The sequence below is a fragment of the Condylostylus longicornis genome, unplaced genomic scaffold, assembly GCF_029603195.1.
Source record: "Condylostylus longicornis isolate FDR11 unplaced genomic scaffold, ASM2960319v2 ptg000084l, whole genome shotgun sequence".
NCBI lineage: Eukaryota > Metazoa > Arthropoda > Insecta > Diptera > Dolichopodidae > Condylostylus > Condylostylus longicornis.
Window position 1 is genome coordinate 524,978 of NW_026578052.1, and position 24,539 is coordinate 549,516.

Genomic DNA, 24,539 nt, shown 5'->3' on the forward strand with positions numbered 1-24,539 from the left:
TTGAACTTTTGTGGTATGAGAATTATTTATTTTTGTTGCCTTCGTATTTCTGTACCTCTCCATTTTATGATTGTTTTATTTTGCAGCTCGTCATTTATTCATTCATTCATTAAAAAAATAAAAATGAATTTTTTTTTTAGTTCCATTTCTTTTTCTTTTTAAAGTTTATTTAAAAATCATGATGATAATAGTGATGATAAAATTGAATGAGATAAAAACAAAATGGTAGACAAATTAGAGAGAAAAAGCTACTGAATAAAAGAAAAATACATAATGGTTTATTAAGAATATCCAATGGATGTTAAAAACAAAAAGAATAAGCAAATCGAGCAAAGTATTGTATATTCTGATTTGACAAGGAATAGCAGTTCTAAAAATAGCAATAAATGAATTGTGCAGGTTTTATATTACTCTGTGCAAATTGGAAATACCCTGGTCTTTAAGTATCAGAATAATTTTTCAGTTTGACATGGAATACGAGTACACAAAGGCATTAAGAATTTATGCGAAATAATTCCGAACGCACAAATGCTTACGGGAGAGCGCAATAATCTATTGAGCGTATACCAAGCAGCCAACTGTGAGCGATATGGTGCACCCCTCTTGTACAATGTTAGGGTACAAGTTTTTTTTATATATAGTAGAAATATGTAGTTATACATATTGAATGTAAAGGTTACTTCAAAATGTAAAGGTTAACTTCAAAATTGCTGCAAACATTTGACTAAAATTCATTTTAATTTATAACAATTTTGTAAAATGTTAAAAACTGTAAGAATATGCAATCAATTCTGAATAAAATTTTTTTTTTGGTTTTTTTCGTACTTTTTTTTTGAAGTGAAAAAATATTTAACGAAAAGATTGCATGTTAAAATTTTCAATACAATTTTTATTTTTACTACGTATAGCAACACAAAAATTATTGAATATTTTTCGACACTGCGTTAAAATGTTTTTAATGACTTTCTAAGAAGCAGAAAATTGGAAGAAATTAAAAACAAAATCACAAGAATAATCAACAAAATGAGTTGTTTTTTGTTTTTTTTAGTAAGAACTCCACCCCATCTGTATTTCCTGATGGCCAGAGCAAAACAGTCAAACAATATGTGTCTGCTGTCTAGAAAATGGGTGATACGATATCAATGCACCCCCATTTTAAATTTTATACTAGGCAGATATATTTTTTGCATGTATTTTATATATATAACGCATAGATGGCAAAGCTTCCTATGCCTTGGAAAGGCTTATCTAAACTGAAGGCCATGTGGTATCCAGATTTCGCTTATTCACAACTAAACTCCCTCTTATGGCTTCACATATGCTGTTTCACCTTGACTTGAGACACATGTTGTTAGCTGACGTATAACGATGTCACGGACACAACTTTAATTATTTCAATTACTTTTATATTCTCTGAAATTACCAAGATTAGGAGGTGACAGTCCATTTGGAGCCGTAATTATACTCACTTAAAATTACATATGCAATTTCAATATCTATATATCACATTCAAATTCAACAATCGTAGAAGAAATAAGCTACAATAATAAAATACATTATTATCCTTAAAAATAAAATATATCAAAAATATTTTATGATATCAAAAAAATTTCCTACCCACATAGTTACTACATGTTATTATCTTGCTTTTGGTTGTTTACATAAAAATTAAGTGCAGCTTATAAAAATATAAAAATTTAATCCCAATAATTTTGTTCCATTTAAAATTTATATGCCATCATATACAAGTAGGTATCTCATATAAAATTTACGTTGAAATATTATTTTTAGTGTTTACGAGTACGATTACTTGTGGTAGAAGGATATTGGAATTGTAGTTATGTTTGCGTATGTAAAATTGTAATTTACGTTACATAAGGTTAAGGAACAACATAACTATATACCTGTGCCAGCATTGTAATTTTGGTGTATCAGCGTTCTTAAGAAAGTTTATATCAGAGAAAAATTTTATTCACTAATAGGTGTAACATGCAAAAATTTAAATTGAAAATTATAAAATTTAGCGTTTCAATTTTTAATTTTTTCCCGGGCTCTATACTCTATAGCCTAATTAGAGGGGATTTCTGCAAACCATTAAATTTTTAAACATAACATTATCCGTCGCTCAACAGGCCTGACGTTTATTCCGAACACATGGGAATGTAAAATATAATTAAAAATTCAAAAGATTTTTAAAATAAGATTTGCAAAAATGATAGATTAAACAGGATGAGCTGACGGAATAAAGCAAAATGATTCTCTGAAAAATTTTATGTTTGCCTTAAAGAAATTTTAATTATAAAAAGTTGTTGTACATTTTTGAAGAAAAGGAACACATTCCAAGCAAGAAATCAATGAAAAATTTTAAATTGAAAGAAATAAATTTGGTATAACTTCGATTGATCCAAAATATTCTTACATGTCCTCAAATAATAGTATAATATTCTTGAATTTTAAACTTGAACAATTGGAAAATTTTGAAGAATTCTAATTGTTAATTACAACGTTGATTGCCTGCTAATTTCTCTTGAACTTTTGAATTCTTTTCCAACAAAATATACAGAATCAATCAATATTTTATTTAAATAAATTATTTATTAATATATTTTTTTCTCATTTTCTTTATTCATCCTCGTGCTATTACAATTTCTAAATAATATTAATGATTATGATTAGCCTTGTTAACAACATTATTTTATAATAAAATAATTTTCTTCTATAGATTTTTTTTATTATAAATTGAACTGGAAAGAAAATAGAAATAATATTCGAAATATTTTATTTAAATATTCATAAAGTATATTTTGTAAATACCGGGTATAAAAGAGAAAAAATGAAAATTATTTATTAATTAAAAGGAAAATCTTGTTAAGCCTTTTATTCCATCAGAATCAATTCGAAGGATATACATAAAAAAAATTAAAAATTCCTTGAGAAAATTTTTAAAGAGAGAAAAAAATACAAGAAAAACAAAATTAAACTGGAATAAAAATTTAATTAAATTTTGTATTTTTAAATAAAAATTTAATATTTTTGAAGAAAATTATTAAATTTTATATGTTTTTATTTAAAAAAATTTAATATTGTTTAAGAAGATTATTATGTACTTATACTAGCTATATTAACACTAGTAGTTAAAAAAATTTTGGCTTTCGCCGACGACGTGGACCTTATTGCTCGAAACATCAACACATTAAAAGAAAATTTCAAAAGTTTTGAAGAATCAGCAAGGCAATTTGGATTAGTTATAAATGCAAGCAAAACAAAGTACATGAGTAACCAGCACACTACTAATGACCAAATAATCGTTCTCAATGAGCATAGTTTTGAAAGGGTCAATCGTTTCAAATATCTTGGGTCGATTATCAATATATCAAACGACTGCACCGAAGAAATAAATGAACGATTGAAAGCAGCAAACAAGGCATACGCCTCTTTATATAAAATTATGGGATCGAACTTATTAAGTCAAAACTCAAAGATCCAACTATACAAAACGTTAATTGTGCCAGTTCTTATATATGGTGCTGAGACTTGGACTCTGAAAAGGAGTGATGAAAACAAACTTGACGTATTTGAAAGAAAAATAATCAGACGGATTTTGGGGCCAAGAATAGAGGAAGATGGTTCAATACGCCTAAGAACCAATGAAGAATGTTATAACGTTTTAAAAGAGTCAAAATTAAGTAGCCGTATTAAAATTCAACAATTAAAGTGGGCTGGCCATGTATCAAGAATGGACCAAGATAAAGCAACAAACAAAATATTTAAATATGGTCCAGAAGGAAAGAGAAATGTTGGTAGGCCAAAACTACGTTGGCTAGATAATATCGAAAAAATTGCTGAAAATTTAAATCGGAGGAATTGGAGATCAATCGCCGCAAACAGAGATGAGTGGAGAAATCTTTTAAAGGAGGCCAAGATTCAATATGGATCGCTGAGCCAACAATGATGATGATGATGATGAGTTAAAAAAACCATAATTAAATATTAAAATTAATTCACTCAAAAAAACGTGTTACTAAACAAATAAATTGTACCTCCATCTTAATTAATAGTTACAATTAACCTTTAACTAGGTGTATGGGATTAACAACATTTTAAATTGAAATTAAAAAATATATTACAAAGTTTCGAACGTGCCCTCCACTCAATCTATCTATAAGTAATTTTCTTTCAGCTGCAAAAACGTTTCGTGAATGGAAGAACTTTAGAGGCTATACCGACACGTCCGTATGTTATTGGATATTGAATCTATATGTGACTAATTAATTAACATTTTTTAACTATAAACGTAAATATAATTTCGGTTAAACCAAAAAAATTATTATCTACTTTAAGAAAGATTTCCGTGTACACACTTTATTTTTTGTTTTTCTATTTCCAGCATTTCATTCTTAACTATTTTATTTGGGCCATTTTTGATCCACTGCGACTAATATTGTAATTTTCTTGATTCGCCTGACTTGGGGCTAAATGTGTTCTAAATTTAATTATACAAATATTTTTTAATGCCCTATGGGCCTGTATTGCACATCCTAATCACATATGAATATAAAATATTCCATACTTATAAGCTATAAATATGTACATTTGAATGTTGAGTTTAATAATATCAGTATTTTAATTTATTATTCTAATGTCTACCATATTTTTTTTTTCCATTTTGTTTTTAAATAAAGAGACTGATGTATCATAAGTATAAATAAGTGAGTATATATGTATATGTTGGCATGATTGCATTAAGTTGAAATTTTTTAATGATAGCATTGACTGAGGTAAAATAATTTATATATATGGTATCTTGTATTGTCTGCATCTACAAAAAAAAAAAAAAAACAAATTGAGCAAATAAAAATACGAGTAAGTAAAAGAAAAACTTTTTTTGAAATTTGTAAAAAAAAATCCTGTACCTTCATTTTTCATTCTAGAGTGAAAGTTTTACTTCATAGTATGTAGATACTTGCCAGACATCTAAATGTTGAGAAAAGAAGAAAAACACATTATTTATTTCTTCGTTTTTAATCAAATTCTTTTGGTTTTATCTGATTACTTTTTCACATTTTGTATAGAGAAATTTAGTTTTAGCCTCGAAAAATTTGAAAGAGTAGGAGCGAGAAATAATATTTTTAATCTTTAATTTTAATTTATTTGGATTTTTTCTTAAAGAACTCTAAAAATACCTTGTATGTATTTGATTCATGTGTTTAATTGGAAATATTTGGAAAGTAGTGTTAGAATTTTATACAAGATTGTTATCAAGATGAAAATGTTAGAAATTTTAACTATATATTTTTAAATTGTTAGAATTGTAGAAATCTAAATTATAAGAAATTTTTACTACTAGTCTTATGCGTCATTAAAATACTTCAATTAAGTTTTGATCCATTTCAGACACTTATCCGCTTCGGTTTGCAATTAGTGAGAAATTTAACAATAAATTTCATAAGAAAATACGACATATTAGCCGTTTTTAACAAAGAGTGATCATAATATGCTTGCACACTATTATAAAGCTTAAAAATATACAAAAATAATAAAATTATAACAGAATTGTCTGCGTTTAATCAGCTCATAGTGCTCATGTAGTATAATTAAATTCATGTAAATAAATTCATTAAAATTCTATATATAAAAATTTTCCAATTACTTTAACTATATTTATTTAAATTTTAGTTTAAAATAAAATTTATGTATAAAACATTTGAAATGCAAATTAAGTAATTATTTTCTTTATTACCTTTAAGAATTAACTTCTTTTACAATTTACCCACTTTATCATATACACGTACAAAACTCTATTACGTAATACTATAGCATATACTTGTTCCCTTTCTTTAAATTTTTCTGTTTTTATTAATTATTCATTTAAATAAGTTTTCCACTTAAGTTTCCTATTATTTTTCAACTAAAAAATTCTGATTCACTATACAAACTTAATTTAAAAAAATTGTGTTTTTTTCCAATTACATTAAGATTATCCTTTAGCACATAAAACAGGAAAAATATAAGAAAAAAAAAAGGAAAATAGAAAATTTTTTTTTTGTATAAAACTTAAAATAAGTTTAGTTTTTCCTTTCACATAAAATAAATAGAGAAATGAATTAGTTTAAGAGAAAATATAAGCAAAAGAAAAAGAAGAAATGAAAAATTTTCTACATAATTTTTCTTAGCACTTAAAAAATACAACACACAATTTTTTTATTTAAAAATCTTCATTACCTACATTAATAATAATTTTATTAAATTTAATTTTAATTTTATTTATTTTGCCTGCAATAATTTTTTTTTTTGGTTTTCTTTCCATTTTTATAACAATCTTTTTAATAAATTATTATCCTGTAATAAAATTTTATAACACCATACTCTTGTAAAATTTTTATGAAATAATAATATAATCAAAACTATGTATGTGCAGCTGTGAAATTTCTAAAAGTTATGCTATGGGTAGGGGTGTACACCCCAACAGGGGTGTACATACCAATTCATAATATGAGATGAAATAAATTAAAAATTTTTAAACCGTCGCATAAAAAGAGCTGTAAGCGTAGTATAGTATGTACTTAACCTTCCGTCCAGCTATATGTAGTTTAGAAAGTAGAAAGCACCTACTATAATTAATAAGTCTAGTAAAAAAAGTCAAACGAACCGGCAAAAATAAGAAGTCAAGACAAAAAGAAGCGTAATTTTTAGAGGGTTGTTTTATCTTATTATTTCTTCTTTATTGCTGTTATTATTATTCATTGGGTTATTTATTAATTTGTTACTGTTATTTATTTTCTTGGCAGTGTGTTTCAGCCTAAGATACTTGAACTGGCCGGAACCACGAAAATGACATGCGAAAAGAGCTCGCTTGGTAGTAAATAGATGGCAATCTTTAGTAGGCAGACAATTCGAGTTTATAGCATTTTTGTATTACTAAGTTGTATTTAGTGAGACGGTGTACGGACGCTTTACGGGTGCTTTATCGAACTTGTCGAATGACTGTATCGAACTTGTGCTCCGGGCCATTCTATTGCGGTGGGTAATAAAATATGCAATGAATTGATTATTTTGAAGGTGGCTGTTGAGTTGACAGAAATTTGACAGATCGAGGAGAGTGGATATCGCATCATCGGATATTTTCCGGGGTTGTCGTGATTTCGGGGCAGTGAAAGACTTGCGCTATGTGCTTTTTCTGATGTGGGGGAGAATGAAATATCTGGTTGTGGTTATCTATTGGAAATCGGTTGGGATTAATTTAAGTGGTCGGGTGGTTTTAGGGGGATCTAATGTATTGTGGAACGTTGCCAATGGGTCTTTTCGTAACCTAGTTCTTGGAATTCGCCGTCTTCTTCTAGTTATCACTACCACAAAATGTCGTCCTCATCTCTCTTATATTATACTTGATTATGTCTCATTTCCATTGAATCTTTCTAATTTTGTAGTTCTCTCTTTAAGAGAGAACATGAAAAAATACTAATATGCTCTACATTTCTGCCATTTTTGAAAATTATGCAGAGAAGACTATATATTATATGCAGTTCATACTTAACATACGAATGAATGTAGCAAAACATATTATTATTTTACTAAACAATGTTACTCATTAAAAACAAGTTTAATTCTTTTTTCTCTCATATTACGGAATAAATAATATATTTATTTTATGTAAGGTTTAGGGGCACCTACATATTATATAATCATGTAAAAGGGGAAATAATGAATGGGAAAATAAGTACAGCCATAGGATATGAAAAGTTTTCCTGTTCCGTTTTTTTTTCTCTTTGAAAATTTTCTTCCTTTTTTCTTCTATTTTTAAAATGTGAAATGTTAGTAATAATTATTATTTTAATGAAAACTACAAGAAAAAGCACTTCACCTATTTTTTCCTTACCTAATATGTTGGGAATTTGTTTCTTATTTTATTTTACTATTTTTCATTTCATTCCCTAAACAACTAAACCGGAAACTCGAATCATTTTTTTTTATAACGCTTAATTCTCCTTTTTCTATATTTAAAAACCTTTTTTTTCTTATATAGTCAAAAATAATATATGAGAAGATAAAAGTGAAATATTCACGGTTTTTATACATGAATAACATGGAAAATATCAGCCCCTAAGCATAAAGAAAATTATATATTATAGGAATGTCTTCCAATGTCTATTGTTGTAAAAACTATAAGGAATTCGGAGTATTGTTACCCTATACTCGTACATGTTTTGAAATATGCAACTAGAAAAAATATTATGGAGAGCAGAATAATTCGAATTTGTATGAAAAACATTTATAGTACATCATCCTATTTTATCCCTAATATTTCTACTACTACAATAAAACTACCAAAGGGAGTTGTATGCCTTTCAAAACTTTAATACGACCGCCTTACACTATTCTATTGGCTTAAAGGACCTTAAGTTTGAGTTGTCTACTTTTGCAGCATTTTAAAGAAATTGATTTGTAAAATAATTCATTTATTTATGCGCACTTTTGACAATTACTTCTACGGCATTATCTACCATGTCGTGATAAAGTCAAGGTGCTAGGTAGAGTCAGGGAGTCTCGGAATACGTCTTCAGATGAGGCCTGAAACCAAATGATAATTAAACCCTCCACTTTCCAGATGAGACATGAAACCAAAAGATCATCAACCCCGCACTTATCCCTCCTATTTTATGCTATCACTCCTAATTCCCTCTAAGAATTTAATTCAAATTAAAATCTTTTGTTTTAGAAATAATTAGTTTTTAATGTAAAAAAGTTGTTATATACTCGAATTACTAGTTGACAATAACTGTGAAATCACAATAATATTAGAAATAAAAGAGGGTTATGAAAACACTTAAAATGTTTCAACGAAGGGAGTTAGAAAGGGTGATTAGAATTCTAAAATAAGAGAAAAACAATTTTATGCTATGAAAAATCATAAGTTTTATATTTTTTATAAGCACTTACAGAAATGAATGGAACATAAATTAGGACTGATTTAAAAACAAAAGAATTTTTTTCTTAAAAGAAAGAAAAAAAAAATTTTAAATTATATATTTTGTTGAATAAAATATTATTTCTTAAGATATACGACCATCATCAAGGATAAAATACCTAATATTGTGTTTAAAAGTTAGTATAGTAGAGATTAGAAGGCAATAATGAATAATATTTGAAATAAACATAATTTTCTAGGGTGTTTAACAGTAGAGTAGATATTCAATAGCCTACAATATTTTTTCCCCCTCTTTTGTTTTTAAGGAAGAGATTCATTGAAACCACTTCAACCCAGGTGATTATGTAAAAATGAATCTTTTATAAGTCAAGAATTTGTTTTATTTTTAATTTAGCGTATTTTTAAATTTTGACTCAAGTATTCCTTTGAATTCTATACTGAAACCAACTAATTATGAAGTATAAAATAAAAGCTGCAATTTCTATTCAATGAAAGCAAAGAATAATAAGAAAGCAATTGGAATTGGTAAGAAAATAACATAGAAATGAATTCATTTTCTACATGGTATTTGTGGGACGATGAACTTATATCTGCAGATGATAATTTCTTTAAAATTTTGAATTAACAATGAAAAATTCATCATTTTTATAATGACAGTGAAATCAAAACTTAATTGAAAACAATTTTTTTTATTTTAGTGTTGAAAATTAAATTAGAGGTTTAAATTATTCAAAAGCTGCTCTATACAAAAAATAGGTGTTTTAGTAAAGATTCAAATAATTGGAAGTTTAGTAGATCCTTATTTGTTCACTTATCTACTTCGGGGACACTCATATCCCTATTAATGTTATTATTGCGTACATACCTAGGAGCACCTATACCATATTATGAAGGATCTTGCTCCGGAAAATTTTGTTTAGACTGAGGAACCAATAATTCGCTATATTTTTCTTATATAATTCTGTTTTTTTCTTATTGGCATAAGCATAAACCCCATCTGAGCTTGACATCCAAAGTCATTCCTATATATTTTCCTGTGTTTTGGATTGATACTGTATAGCACAAAATTTAAATGTGATGGATCTACTAAATTTGTATTTGTGAAATTTATATATGCATAGTTTATTCTTCATATTTTCTGTTTTGCATATAGATGATGAATAATTTCAACTAATGGTAAACTGGTGAATTCATTAACTTATACAATTTTTTTAAAAAATCTTAGAATTTCCACCGAACTTCAAAATTTCATATAAATTTTCAAATAAATTTTTATTCTAATTGCGAAGCAAAATCTATACTTATTCATTCCATGCTAATGGATGAATATGAGGGGATTACGTTAAGATAGTATTTTATATCGCATGTACATCCGTCTGCATTTATTCAACTGCATACACGTGCCTTAAATTTAAGGTTACAAATTTACTGAATTCAACCTTGCAGTGTTTTCCTTTTACATAAATAATTTCTAACATTAGTTTGAACTTTACTTAGAATTCTTGAAATGATAATATGCAAAAAAAAAAAAAGGAAACGCTGTTTTTTAATTCACTCCATTTGCTTTTGTATGTAAGTTCAATATGGAATCTACGAGTACAGTGTTTGAAGTATTGTTTGCAACTAAAAGAAAAAACACAAACACGCAAAAGGAAATCCAAAAAAAAAATTTAAAAGTGGAAAAAATGAAAAATTAATAAACGTGAAGAATTTTTGTTTTTTTTTAGAAATTTTCACACCTGTTAAAATTTTGGATAAAAAACACCTATATGGCAAAATACTGACTAAAAAGCATTTTATTTTCTCATTTCTTAAAAATTCATATGGTTGAATACCATACAGTAGTCAATATTTTTAATGTACTAGCTTTGGAATGCAGACATTTGGTATTCAGGTTTTTCACGTTTCTTTTCCTTTTTTTTTATTGTGATTTTTCCTTTTAAGCATTTTTTATTTTTCTTTCTGAAAATTCGCTGAATATTTTGCGTTGTTCCTAGAATTTTCAATAAATAAAAAAATTATTTTTAACGTTAAAGAATTCTATTTTATTCATTCTACTTCATAAATTTTCCCAAGAAAGAATGTGAGCAATTCTTATTCGTTCACATATCCTTGATTTGAGCTTAAATTAAATAACTTCAATTTTAACTAAAACAAAATTTAAAATTCAAAAAATATTCAAGTTTCCGTTTAATTTGTTTTTGTGTTGGTATTAATTTCATTTTAACGTGATCAAAGTTTTCAATAGAGTAGGACTTAAATTGATTTATAAACTCATAAAGGACATATCGCTGCTCTACGTTTGCTTTAGCAACAATTGACTAATTGTAGCCATCATATTCATCGTCTACATTGCACCAGTTCCTATTATATATATTCTCTTAAGGAATTACAACAGCTTGTTAAGACTACCAGCCAGTATCGGACAATTATAAAAAATAACCATATGAAAATCTTTATACTACCAATGGGTAGTTATTTGCACTCAACTGGTGCAAATTTGGCAACATTTCAATAAACATTGACCTGATTATGTTCATAACAGCGCGAATTTGTTCTTATTTGCAATATTTAAACTATCAAATTAAATGCCCTCCTCCACATCAACAGGGTTCTTCAATCATTACTCCAACAAAACATTTTATTAATTAATGCATTTTTAACAATTCTCGAAAACGTGAAAAAAATTTCATTTTAATCGCTCTTTTTTTTTACTCTCTATGCTATGCTCTTTTCATATTAATTTATTTTTCTCTTAAAATTTTTAAGGTTTTTATAAATGAATAACTTGTATAAAACGTACTTACAAACAAGGTGCAAAAACCTGAATAGAAAATAATATGAACAAAACAAAATAAAAAAAAACAGCAAAAAAATAAAATGGATGGTTTGCAGAAATTGAAATTGACTTCGTTGTTAAATTTATGGAGCGTGTGTGAAATGTCCTTGTAGGATATTTTATTTTATACGATTTGCTTTTGTATTTTTTCTTTATACACCCCTTATATTATGTATGAGTTAGTATTACTTGTCTGTAGGGGACCTGGAAAGAAATTTAGTGTAAAGTAAGTTCATAAAGCAGAAAAAAAAAATTTTTGTTATTAGTTTTGTATATATGCACATTTAATTCAAAATGTTGGAATGCATTTATAAGATTTAAAGCAGAATGTTTTTTACAAAAAAATTAAAATCTAAATGGCTATAAAAGCTAATAAAAAAAAAAATTCCGAATTTATAAAAATGCATTCATTATTGTTGACCTACTAAAATTCCATTCCACTTTGTAATACATTAAACTCATATTATGACCTATTGAAACTATAATATGCATTAGAACAAAATTTATTTATTTTACTTCTCGAATTACGATTATAATTTAAGGAATATTCGTCTATAGAATATTTACTTTAGCAGCTAATTGTAAAAATTAATTCTTGAAGAATATTTTTTTTTTAACATTTCAATAAAAATACTTTTAAAATTAAAATAAAATTCAGGACATCAAATTATTTGATTCTATAATGACGATACGATGAACTAAAGTGGTTGTTGTCTATGTTCAAAAATAATTCCGAAATTAAAATAAAATTCAAGTTCTTCAAAATATTCCGTCCTGTAATTACAACACGATGAGTTAAAACGGTTCATGTCTATGCTAAATGGTTCATTTTTACATTCTTCTTTGTATTAGCAAGTAAATGGAGTATGAAGTGTGGAGTATAATTATGAATGAACTCTACATTCAGAAATTTAATACAACTGTGTGTAAGTTCTTAATGCATGGTCTAATAATATTATTAATGAAGAAGAAAATTTTTTAAGTATTCAATTCTATAAAACTGAATGGATTGAATGGAAATTGAAAATTTGCAAGAAAACTTTTTTATATTTCTCAACATTTTTTTTTGAATTTTGTCACTCCTAGAATGCAAATTATTTGTGCCAGTTTGTTTGGTTTTTAATGAAATTTCAAATTCTATAAAATTACATTTTTATATGCAAATATCATCTAGACATACAATAAATATTAATATTCTGGTCAGAAGGCTATTTCGCCTCTCTCTACCCTCTCCACCGTTCAACACTTACCAGAAAAAAGCCACATGATGTCTTAGATGAAAAGAAATTTATTTTTTTTTTATATTTTAAAAAAAAAAAATAAATTAAATAAATTGAAATTTCGAGGACTTATGGTATTTTTCTGCTTTAATAAGAAAAACAAGAAAACAAAAATCTAGAAAACACAAAACAAATATCCTAGAGTGGGTCAAGACAACTTTTTTTTTTCATTTTTAACCATTTTCTGTTTTTCATTTTTACCTGATTTATTTAAATGAAGTTAAAAAAAAAAATATTTATTTTCGAAAATGGAAAATGTGTTTTTTTTTTTGTTTTCAAATTTTTCTTTTTAGTTTATAAAATATGAAGACAGATGGAGATTATTTGCGAATAAAATTTATTATGTTAAAATAAAGAGGTTGTGTCATTTGAATAGAGGTCTGAAAATTATTGTAATTTTTTTAATTTTTTTTGTTATTTTCTTAAATTAATAAAGTCCTTTTTTAAAAATTTTACAAATTTAAAAAATTCATATTTAATTTCAATGATAAAATGACCCATTTTTGTTGTTTTTCTTACATAAAATTTTAATAATCTTAAGGGATTTTTAATAATATAGTGTCTACAAAAGTATTTAACATGATGTAGTAAAATAGTGAGGAATCCATCCAAATAGAACAATTCCGAAGTATGGGTTTAATATGAGTTACTGGCTTTCAAATTGTCGGAAAAGGCACCATTTATATTTTGAATAAAATATGGTTAATTTAAAAATGTTCATTGGGTCTTAACTTTATAGATTTGCTTCTTTAAAAACGTGTTTCTGCTTTTCAAAATTAATTCATTAAATTGAATGCAATTTTTTAAAAACTAAATTTAAAAATTTGAGAAGAATCCCACATTGCCATATTTGAATTTGTATATAACATAAAATATCCTTTTCACATATTTAGTCTTAGAATTCAAAAAATTTATCATATTTTAATAGACACTCAGAAATGAACATGAGATGTTCTTGTTTACACATTTTCATTATTAGAATTTAGAATTATTATGTTTGTATTCTAAACATAAATTATATATAAGATTTCTTTGTCTGTATAAGTCAGTCATAATAATGTTAATAATATGCATGGAAAAATGCTGTCTGCGAAATTTCCTTTAATCATAGCATAATTTCTATTTAGACAAGAATTTTAAATTATATTATGTATATGTATATTTGCATAACATTAAAAATTTAAATATATATTATATGTTGTATACACATAACAATAAACCATACATAATTTACAGCTAAAATGAAAAAAAGAAAAACCAAATTTTTGTTTTAAATTTTGTTTATAAGGACTTGGTGTTTTAACGCATAAGGATTTTGTATTTTGAAAATATGATGATTAAGTTTTGATATGCTTGTGTCCATTCATAAGATTTGTTCTCTTAACTCCATAATAAGGTGCTTCCATAAGCAATACTCCCTTTGTAGCGTGATTATAAATTTGCTTGCTTTTGTAACCCGTTAATTTTGCAAATTGGCATTGCTCTATTGTAAGACAAAGCACGGAAAATTGAAAAATTATAAATGAAACTGAAATGCAATGAACATCATACCACTTTTAATTTAAAATTAAGGCCTAAATACATAAAAGATTATTACATTTCAAAAAACAAAAAACAAAAACAAAAAAAAAAAAATTTTTAACAGGTTATACACAAAAATTTACAGTTGATATTTTTAAATCCGCCCATAAAAAAAAAAATAACATTTTGCACGTGTACGAGTATTTTTTTGTCCTTTAAAAGTTACCAGATCAAAACAACAACACAAAAAAAAAATGTTATAAAGTTGAAACATAAACCAAAAAATTATTTTAAAATACAACGTCATATTTAATGGATTTAAAGAGTTTCATTGCTATAAAAATACACCCAAAAGCTAAAATATTGTTAAAATGTCCCCAGGAAAATGTCGTTATTTTTTTTTTTTTCAATGAAATTTTTTTTAAAGTTTTCTTCCCTCATCTTATAGCGGTTCTGTTTTTATTTATAAAAATAAACTTTTATGACGCGGCTCTCTGTTTTTTTTTTCGTTCATGTTTATCCGCCATAAGATTTACGCAATTGAATGTATTTTTTTATAAAGCATTCAAATTCCTGGTTTTTCTATTGTTATATTTTTTTTTGCTTCTGGATTTTATATTATATGAAAAGTGTGTATGAAACTCAAATTATAAATGCAAAATCAGCCGATTTAATAGGTTCTTTTTTTTTGTGATACAACAAAGAAATTTTGAATGAAAAATATTTCAAGTTTTTGACTTCTCATATGTATTCAATGCATCATTATTGAATAACAGTATATTAATTCAGGAAATTTTTTAATATCATGGTCAATTCAAGTTTTTCATAAATTTTATTGCGTATATTAATTTTTTTACGGGGTACCTTCTATACAAGTACCGACCGCTCCTGTCGCAAATTTTAAAACTAGCTCAAAGTACACGATATTATTGAATTTTTTTTTGGAATATTTTGTGACCATAACAAAATGTGTTCAAACTACTATAAAATTGCATATTTTTAGGTGGTTTAAGTCAGTCCCTGAAAGTATGCAATTTTCCTGAAAATAACCTATTTCATTCTGCCGTTGATATTTTACAAATTTATAAGTCTCAAATGATATAAAGTAACACAAATATAAATTGTTTGTTACATTATACTACTTACATAAATAAGTAAAGTATTTTTTTATTTAAATATTTAAATATAACAAGAGTGGGTCGACGCCTTAAATTATAATGCTTCCTTGCAATTTTTAATGCAAAATAACAGCCCCATTCGGACAACTTCAAATTTCCATAATCATTACTTGTTCTACTTATAATTTTTTATTTATCACAATTAAGTGTATATACTTTTCTTGACAGTCATGGTAAGAGAAAATGGAACACATTCTAAAAATTCAAAATAATCCCATATTATGAATATTTTTTTAGGGATTTTGTGTAGGTACAACATAAAAAATTACAAAAACAAATAGAAAACTTGTTATAATACAATAATAATAAAAAAAAAATAGAAGGAATACGAAAATCCATTAGGCAAAAATTCCCAAAAGAGGAGAAAACTCGCGGAAATCAGCGAATTTTAATTTTTATATATTTTTTATTTTATATTTTTTTTTCATTCTTTTGTGTATAACCAACTGTGTTAGACAGGTATAAGTGGTATTCCTGCTTTTTACTTTTTTCTTGTTATAAATATTTTCATATTTTATCTGAAAAAATTTATAATGTTTAGAATGATTATCTTGAGAATGTCCTTTAAAAGGTTTTTAAGTAGATTTTGTTTTAGAAGTACATGGAAAAATTGAAAATATTTTATCCGCTCCGTTAAAAATAATTCAGGATTTTTTCAGGGAAATAAATTTTTTGTTGTTTTGTATTTTGATTTTTTTATTTAAATAATTGTGAATGATAAAGTTTTGAGAACACAAAATAAAAATTAAACTAATAATGAAATATTGAAATTCAACGATGGTTGCTTTTTGATTTTTAATTAGAATTGCAACTCCCTGTTCGAATTCCAAAAGAATTTTAAAAATTTACTTGAATAATTTAAATGCTACTTAAGTGCTGTTCACATTACAGACATGTTAAGAGGGTCATGTCTAAATATCTAAAATTTCTAAAATAAAATAAAATTTTAATAATCACCAATAAATAAATGCATTTTTACATAAAATATTAATTTTAATTAAATTTTTTCCAAAATGCGAAATTTTTCAATTAACATTATTAATTTTTTCATTTTCTTTTTTGTTTTTCTCTTGCCTCTATAGAGCTTCCATTTTTGTCACAAACATATCTTAATTGTACAAATGATCAGACAATATTATTAGAACCAGGATGTGAAATAACAAATAAAAAATGCCAATGTTGGCCAGAATTAAGAATATGCAGAGGAGATCGTACAATAATATCATCAGTATCAACAGATATTCGATGGCACTTTAGAACATTAGAGGTAAAAACTATTCAATTAAATTACAAATATATTATTTTTCATATTCCAAATGAAATATATAAATAAAATTTTTGTAAAAAACAAAAAAAAAAAAACAAATAATTACAGGACTGCCAATTAAATTTACAAAATTTAATAAAAAATGAAATGGAATTTGACGAAGACTATACAATATCACCGCAAAGTTTCTCCTATCGAAAATTACGAAGAAAGAGAAGAGCATCATTACGTAGGGGAAGAACGGGTAGAAGAAGGTAATTTTTAATTTTAAATTTAATAAAATTTATTTATGAATATTAAAATCACTAATCATATTAGTATATAACCCCCCAAAAGTATGCAAAATTTCATTTGAATACCATTAGTCAAAGAAAATTTTTAATTAAATCAATTGCAATACAGTTTACATAACAGTACATAGGCATTACAATAATAGTTAAGCAAAAATTAATACCCAATTAATCAAATTTGAAATTTTTGTAATCCAAGGCGTAAGAAACTTATTAAGGAAATTGCAATATATTTTTTTGGGACAATTTTCTTAATACAAATTTTCTTTAGTGCAATTTAAGTTTTTTTCAAGGAATTTAATTGGGAAATCCTCTCAATTTAATTAAATTTATAATTTTATAACGAAAAACATTTAATAATAATTTTAAAAAAATTTTGTTGATTTTCGAAAATTTTGAAATTTTTTTAAAAATTTTCGCATTTTATTCAAATTTTTCGAATTGAAAATTATTTTCCAGAAAAGTATACAATTTTTTAAAATTCATCCTTTTTTTACTTGTTTTATTCTACTTTTTCCTCTTTTTTTTTTAAAATTTCTAAAAAAGTGATGTATCTTACACATACAAATAAACATACACACGGAAATGAATAAAATAATTATAGCAAAAAAAAAAGAAAAATATTTTAATAAAAATTTTCGAAAACATTTTCAACTTTTTCGTACAAATTCTTAGAATTTTAATTACAAAATTTTAATATTTTTGTTTTTGAAAGAGCTACGAATAATTTAAAAAATAAAAAGTTTTTTTCTCGGTACATTTAACAAAGGTAAATTTTATTATTGTTTTCTTCGATTTTTTTCCTTATTTTTTGTTTTTTTACCTTTGTTTCCAATAAACTTATAATATAGAAAATTGTTCTATTTTTTATAATTACACATAAAATACTAATGAGACTTTGATATTAATTGTATTTTGTGTGTGTGTGTGTGTATTTTTCCCATTTAAATACCCTAAGGGTGTAGTTTTAACTGGGTTATAAAATATTTTTTATACTTCACCTATTTTGTATATAAAAACACACACTTAAATATTTACCTGTTATACAATATGCTTAATATTAATGAACAATGAATTTGTTATACATTTCACTTCCATTTTATTCTCTTCTATAAATTTTTCCCTTCGCTCTTATTTTTTTTGTTGTTGTTTTTTGTGTTTAATATACGACAATTTCACTTAAGTACATTTACTTAACATCTTAAAAAATCAAAACATCACCTGATGTTAATTTTTTTAGCTTCCATTATTATTGTTGTTGTTGTTGCTATTGTTGTTGTCGAATTATACTCTCTTCGTATATATAAGGCGAGGAGCAAAAAAAAAAAATAAGACGAAACAAAAAAATGTTCATGTGTTTTTAAGTAAACAATAAGCTTAACACCTTTAACTGGGTCTTACTTACTTAGTTATACTTACCCCAAAAAATCATCTCATTTCTTTTGCTTATTATAATGTTTTCTTGTTTTTTGTTTCATTTCCTTCCTTAAACTTCTTACACCATCCTAGATTTTTTCATTTTTTCTCAGTTGTGTTTTTTTTACCCTATACCATCTTTTTTTTCTGCTAATTTTCTTCTTGTTTCTTACAAATTTTTTGCACATTTTCATCATCGTTATGATTTTGTATTGCTCGCAATTTTTTTGTGTTTTTCTTCTTTTAGGGAAAAGCTTATTAAGGAAGAAAAAAAAAAAAATAAAGTGTTTTAAAATTTTTCTTGTTTGTTTCTTATTAATTCAAAATGAAAATTATTTCCAATAAAATTTATTTATATAATTTTAATTTTAACGTTTAGAATATTTAAAAATAATTTTTAACTAATTTAAACTAGTTCATTAAATGTTGTAGTTTAAAGTCCCCCTAATTGTGTTAAATTAATTGACTCGAGTATTTTCTTCAAGCAACAAGATCTTTGAATAAATTGGAAAAAAATTAAATTTGCAATAACCTCTTGGTCTCAATATTATAATTTACAAATATTAGTTTGGTGTGGACAAACGTAAATTTTGGTATGACCAGCTTATTACCCATACCAGCTATTATCGATTTCCTGCTTTATATTTCCAAATTTCCACGTATTCTTGAAACTGTTTCCAGTACACGTTTTTGAAAATTTTATAGTAAATATACCTTGAATAATGTAATTTCAATTTTTAGCAAAGATTAAGTATCTAGAGCCCGATTTTCATGAAACAAATATTAGTTAATACTGTTGGTTAACAGAAGTCAAATATTAGTTTTGGAATTCAAGTTAAATTCAGTTAATTATATTCTTCCTTATAAGAAAATTATAGGAAAATTTAAAACCATTCACAAATAAAGTTTCATTTGTCAGCCCTTTACTTTCATGAAAAACTTGTTTGTTCACCATGCTGCCCAACTGCCAAACCACACAATATTATTTCATGGAAATTGTTTAATTATATTTTTAAAAAATGATGAAATGGTAAAATCCACTGGTAGTTAATTCTATTGTTAAAGTCCATAGTCATAGATCAGTACACACTAGTGAATAAGGAACAGTCTCGAGGTTACTATATATGATTCACAAACAAACTGAATTTCAATGTTCATGGAATGGGTTAAAAACACACACAAAAATTTTAAACATTAAAATATCTATAGTAATTTAAAAAAAAAATTATTCCATTGTGATAAAAAAACAAAAAATTTTACATAAATATTCGATATCATGCCCTTAAGACCTCCATCTAATACCAAATTTTAAACTCATATTCACATAAACAGAAATTATTTACTCTTTCTGTTAATAACATTTGCCCGACAGCAAAATATTCATTTCCATAAGATTTTTATTCTTTCTAGTGTTTGCGTATATGAAAAATAATTTTACTAATTAAACTCTCATGAAAACTTCTTAATGTAAACAGGATCAATGACTTTTAAGAAAGAAATACTTCTACTACTCCATATCATTGCGCTTAAATACTAATGAGATATCGAAAAGAACGAATAATCTGCAGTATATGAGAAAAAATGTACAATTATCTATATAAACACTAAGAGATAAAAGAAAATCTTATTTTGTTCATTTTTCTCAGAGACTGTAGCTACATACACACACACACGTACATACTTATAAATATTGTATGCTTATTTATATTTATAGAAAAAAAAAATGAAAATTATCAAGGATCAAAGTTAATACTTCTAAGTTTAAAAAAAAAAAAAATTTCTTGTTTTTTTTTCTTTTGTTTCATTCCAAAAGAGAATGGGAAATTTTCTCTAAACTTAAAGTTAGCGATGCTTAAAGTGATTATCTTATAATTTAAAAGATTTTTTTTCTCTTTTTTTTTTTTTGTTGTTATATTCTCTATATGAGTACTACATACATACTTTTATCTACTGTATTGACTTTTTCCAAAAAAAAAAAATGAAAATAAGAAATTTTTCTTTTGGAACGAAGCAAAAAAGTAAGAAGTACACAGAAAACATGAGTTCAAAAGAATGGCAATTTTTTTTTTTGGTAATGACGAGGGAGCGAATAATTCTACTTATCTTAAATTTAAAAGGAAAAAAAAAATTAGATGAAAAAAAGGCACGAATATTCAAGAGTAGATAAAGAAAGAAATTAAATCATGTATATTTGTGGAATTTTCTCGACTGTTTCTCCATTAATTAATCTTAGGGAATGAAATCTTCTCGGTTTAATCCTTCTTGAATATGACTGCTTTAAATTAACCCTTTAATTAAGCGCATGATGTCATTACAATTTCAAATAAAATACAAAAAAATATGTTTTAGAGCTTAGAAAATGGCTTTCCTTCACCTACCTTCCAAATTGGCTGCCAATTATAAAACTTGTTCATGAACAGAAAATCAACTATTATAGAACGTTTTCATATTATAGGGTATTGAATCCATGTCATCTATTAAATGCAAAAATTATTTTCATTTTAATTTTTCTTTAATTGTCAATAACACTTACATGTTCTGAGTCGGACGCAAATCATTCGTTCGAATCATTGTCGGATGATTCGCAGATTACTCGCATTTCAATTAAAAGTTTTTTGGCATTGATTTCTTTTAAACCAAAAATTAATAGCTTTAAGAAAGATTTGTGTTTTTTTTAATTGTAACAACATCATTTAAAACTATTTTACTACAATCTATACGTAACACAATTTTTAGTATGATTTTCCTGGTGCACCTAATTAAAAATGTTAAAAAATTTTATTGTTTAAATTGCACCATGATATCTGATGTCAATTTTTGAAGATATCTTAACTTAAAAAATAAAACATAGAACATAAACTGTTCAATATTTCATTAAATAATTGAATATTCTAGTAAAATGAATTGTTAAGTCACTCGAATTACTTGTAACAAATTAATTGTAACGAATCTCGAATTTAGTGACGTAACAAAATTTTCCCTTTCATATATTTAATTGTGTACCTCTAATCGGGAATATAATAACAAAATTGAAACTTATTTTTACTCTAGTTATCATCCGGAAAAAAAAAAGTCTGAAGAATTATATTGAATCTGATATTAGCAGAGCCATGTATTAAAGTACAATACTGTATGTATACTAAGCTAAATTCTTATACTTCTATTAAAAAAACAACATAATACAATTATATATTTACATTTTATATAATATATACTATATACATAGTTTATTATTGTATAAACAACTAAATTTTTATTCAAAGAAATTCGCGTATATTTGCCTCGGGCTCCATTTAGAATTTAAACCGTGCACATAACTACAAAAAGCAACCAAAAAAGAAACAATCGTAGATTTTGTATTAAAAAAATTTTTCTTAAGAACTAAAAATAAAAGAAACAAAAAATAGAAACATAAAAAAAATTGAAAAAAAAAAAATGTGAAAGAGAAAATGGAAAACTGGATAAAGTTAAAATAATGAAAATTCTATAAGGATATTAAATTAAAAAGAGAATCAACATTATAGAAAAAAAACCATAAGGAAAAAAAAAATTATTACAAAGTAAAATATAGCTAGGAAATATGGAAAATTGGTTTCTAAGTTAAAAACTACAACAACAACAACAACAAAAATTAATCTAGTAATGCTAATATTTACTTTGATTAAATTAAAAGTGAAAATTTAACTTATCCTTATCATCTTTTCAAAATATTCATAAATTATGAATGTAAAAATTTAAAAGGACTTTCTTTTCTTATTCTTCTATTTACAGCTTTAAAATAAATAATAATTTTTATTAGAATTTTATATAGAGTTCTATATATCCTCAAATATACAAAACAAATATTTTCTCTTGAAGGAATTCTGAAAATTTTACACTAACAAACAAGTATAACATGTTTACAAAAATTTAAAGAACTTAAAGGGAAAAATTTACTATTGAAACATTTTACAAATTTCTATTGAGTATTTCAATTAATATGAAATATAGTATATGCATGCAGGTAATGAACAGGTGACAAATAACAATTGGAAATACATTTAGAAATGAAGATAAAGAGCAATTGACCGAAATATGAAAAACTACCTTACTAGCTAGCTTATGAAGGCAAATTGTAAAGAACAATAGAACAAATTTGAGTTTGTTATATTGTATGAAACCAGATGTTGTAAAAAGCCTAGACATGTTTTTATGTTTACTGCCTACTAGCATATTTCAAAACTTCTCCTATTTTGGAGAATTAGTTAGGTACTATAAGAGATTCTGTTTGAGCATTAATACTATTTCAATATTAATTTTCAAACATTAATATTGTAAATTATTGAAAATTTCGAGATACAATTAATTTAATATCTGGCGAAGAAAATATTCTGTGCAAAAAGAATTTCCAACTAGCTGTCATTTTTTACTTAGCACTGCATATACTCAATTATCACATGATCTTATGTGAAAATTCGGTTCACGAGCCCTAACATTCTCAACTACCCTAAATTTCATTTTTTCAACATCCTCAATTGTAGTATTTAAATTCAAGGAGATTGCTTGATTATTTCTTTGTATATGGAAAAAATATGAATTTGGCCCGTACAAAAAATTTAATTACAAGAGCCACCTGTAATAATTTTAAACTTTACTAATAGTATGCAACACATTTAGTAGTACAAATTAAAGAAGCAACACTATTTCTACTTACCTTTCACACGAATATCATGTAATATTTTGTAATGTGAGATAATCCTTATTATATATAATATCCTTGAGATAAAACAATCCTGAAAATCCCGATAAAATAATAAAATAACCATTATTAATCATTGTTAAACTGTTTACTTTTATAATTTATTATAATAAATATTTTTTTTTAACCTCATTTTGAAAACAACAAAATATAATAATTTTTCTCTCTCTCTTTCTCTTTCTCTCTCTCTCTCTCTCTATGTTTCAGGTCACTATAAAGTTACATCACAACATTGACCACATTTTTGGATTTAATATTATTTATATATATACATATATTCATTTATTATATAATTAAAAGACAAAAAAAAAAAAAACATAATATGTACATATGCATATATTTACATAATTAAATATAATATAAAAATAAATAAAAATAATTATATAATAATATATACACCTGTTAGATAATATCACAAAATTTATTATTATATAGACAAATTATCGATCATGTAATAGTAAAATTAAAAAAAAGAAAGAATGAAAACAAATAAAACAAAAAGAAAATTACACAAGAAAAACGATAACGGCTCAAAAATATAAAAAGGATTTTAAGTTAAGAATAATGGATTTTGTTATTTATAGTAAACAAGAACAACTATATTATATAATAAATAAATAAATAATAAATTTAAATGCAGAAAAACAAAAAAAAATCAGTTTAAGAATAAAGGCTTCAATAAAAAAAAAAAATTACTGAAAATGTAACTGGAAAAAAAAAGTGTTATACATAAAATTCCAATTTGTATAAAATAATAGTAAAAAAAAAAAATTCTTATATATATAAAATATACATGTATATAAATATTTCTATATACAAATATATAAATATACATATATTTAAATTTAAGTTAATTATACAAAAAAAAAACAAAAAAAAATGCAAAAAAAAAAAAACTTCTTAAGGAAAAATCTTGTGAATAAAGACAATTAGTATACTAAGTCAAAGAATAAAAAAAAAAAATGAAGAAAAAAAATGAAAATAAAAAAGAATATGTACAGTTTAATTCAAATAAAAATATATATATATATAAATGTTTTGACATTTAATGATTTTTTATTATACATAATAATTTTGGAAATTT

The 24,539-nt window shown here is 24.9% G+C and overlaps 1 protein-coding gene across 1 annotated transcript in view; it reads left to right on the top strand.

The window, feature by feature from the left end:
* Positions 1-24,312, top strand: part of LOC129613475 (cysteine-rich motor neuron 1 protein) — an 84,085-nt gene extending 59,773 nt beyond the window's left edge. The window contains exons 3-5 of the mRNA XM_055527564.1: positions 16,827-17,011; positions 17,120-17,265; positions 23,663-24,312. Of these exons, the coding sequence (XP_055383539.1) occupies positions 16,827-17,011; positions 17,120-17,265; positions 23,663-23,672 (341 nt within the window). The 3' untranslated portion in view covers positions 23,673-24,312. The remainder of the gene's footprint in view (positions 1-16,826; positions 17,012-17,119; positions 17,266-23,662) is intronic.
* Positions 24,313-24,539: the final 227 nt, after the last annotated feature.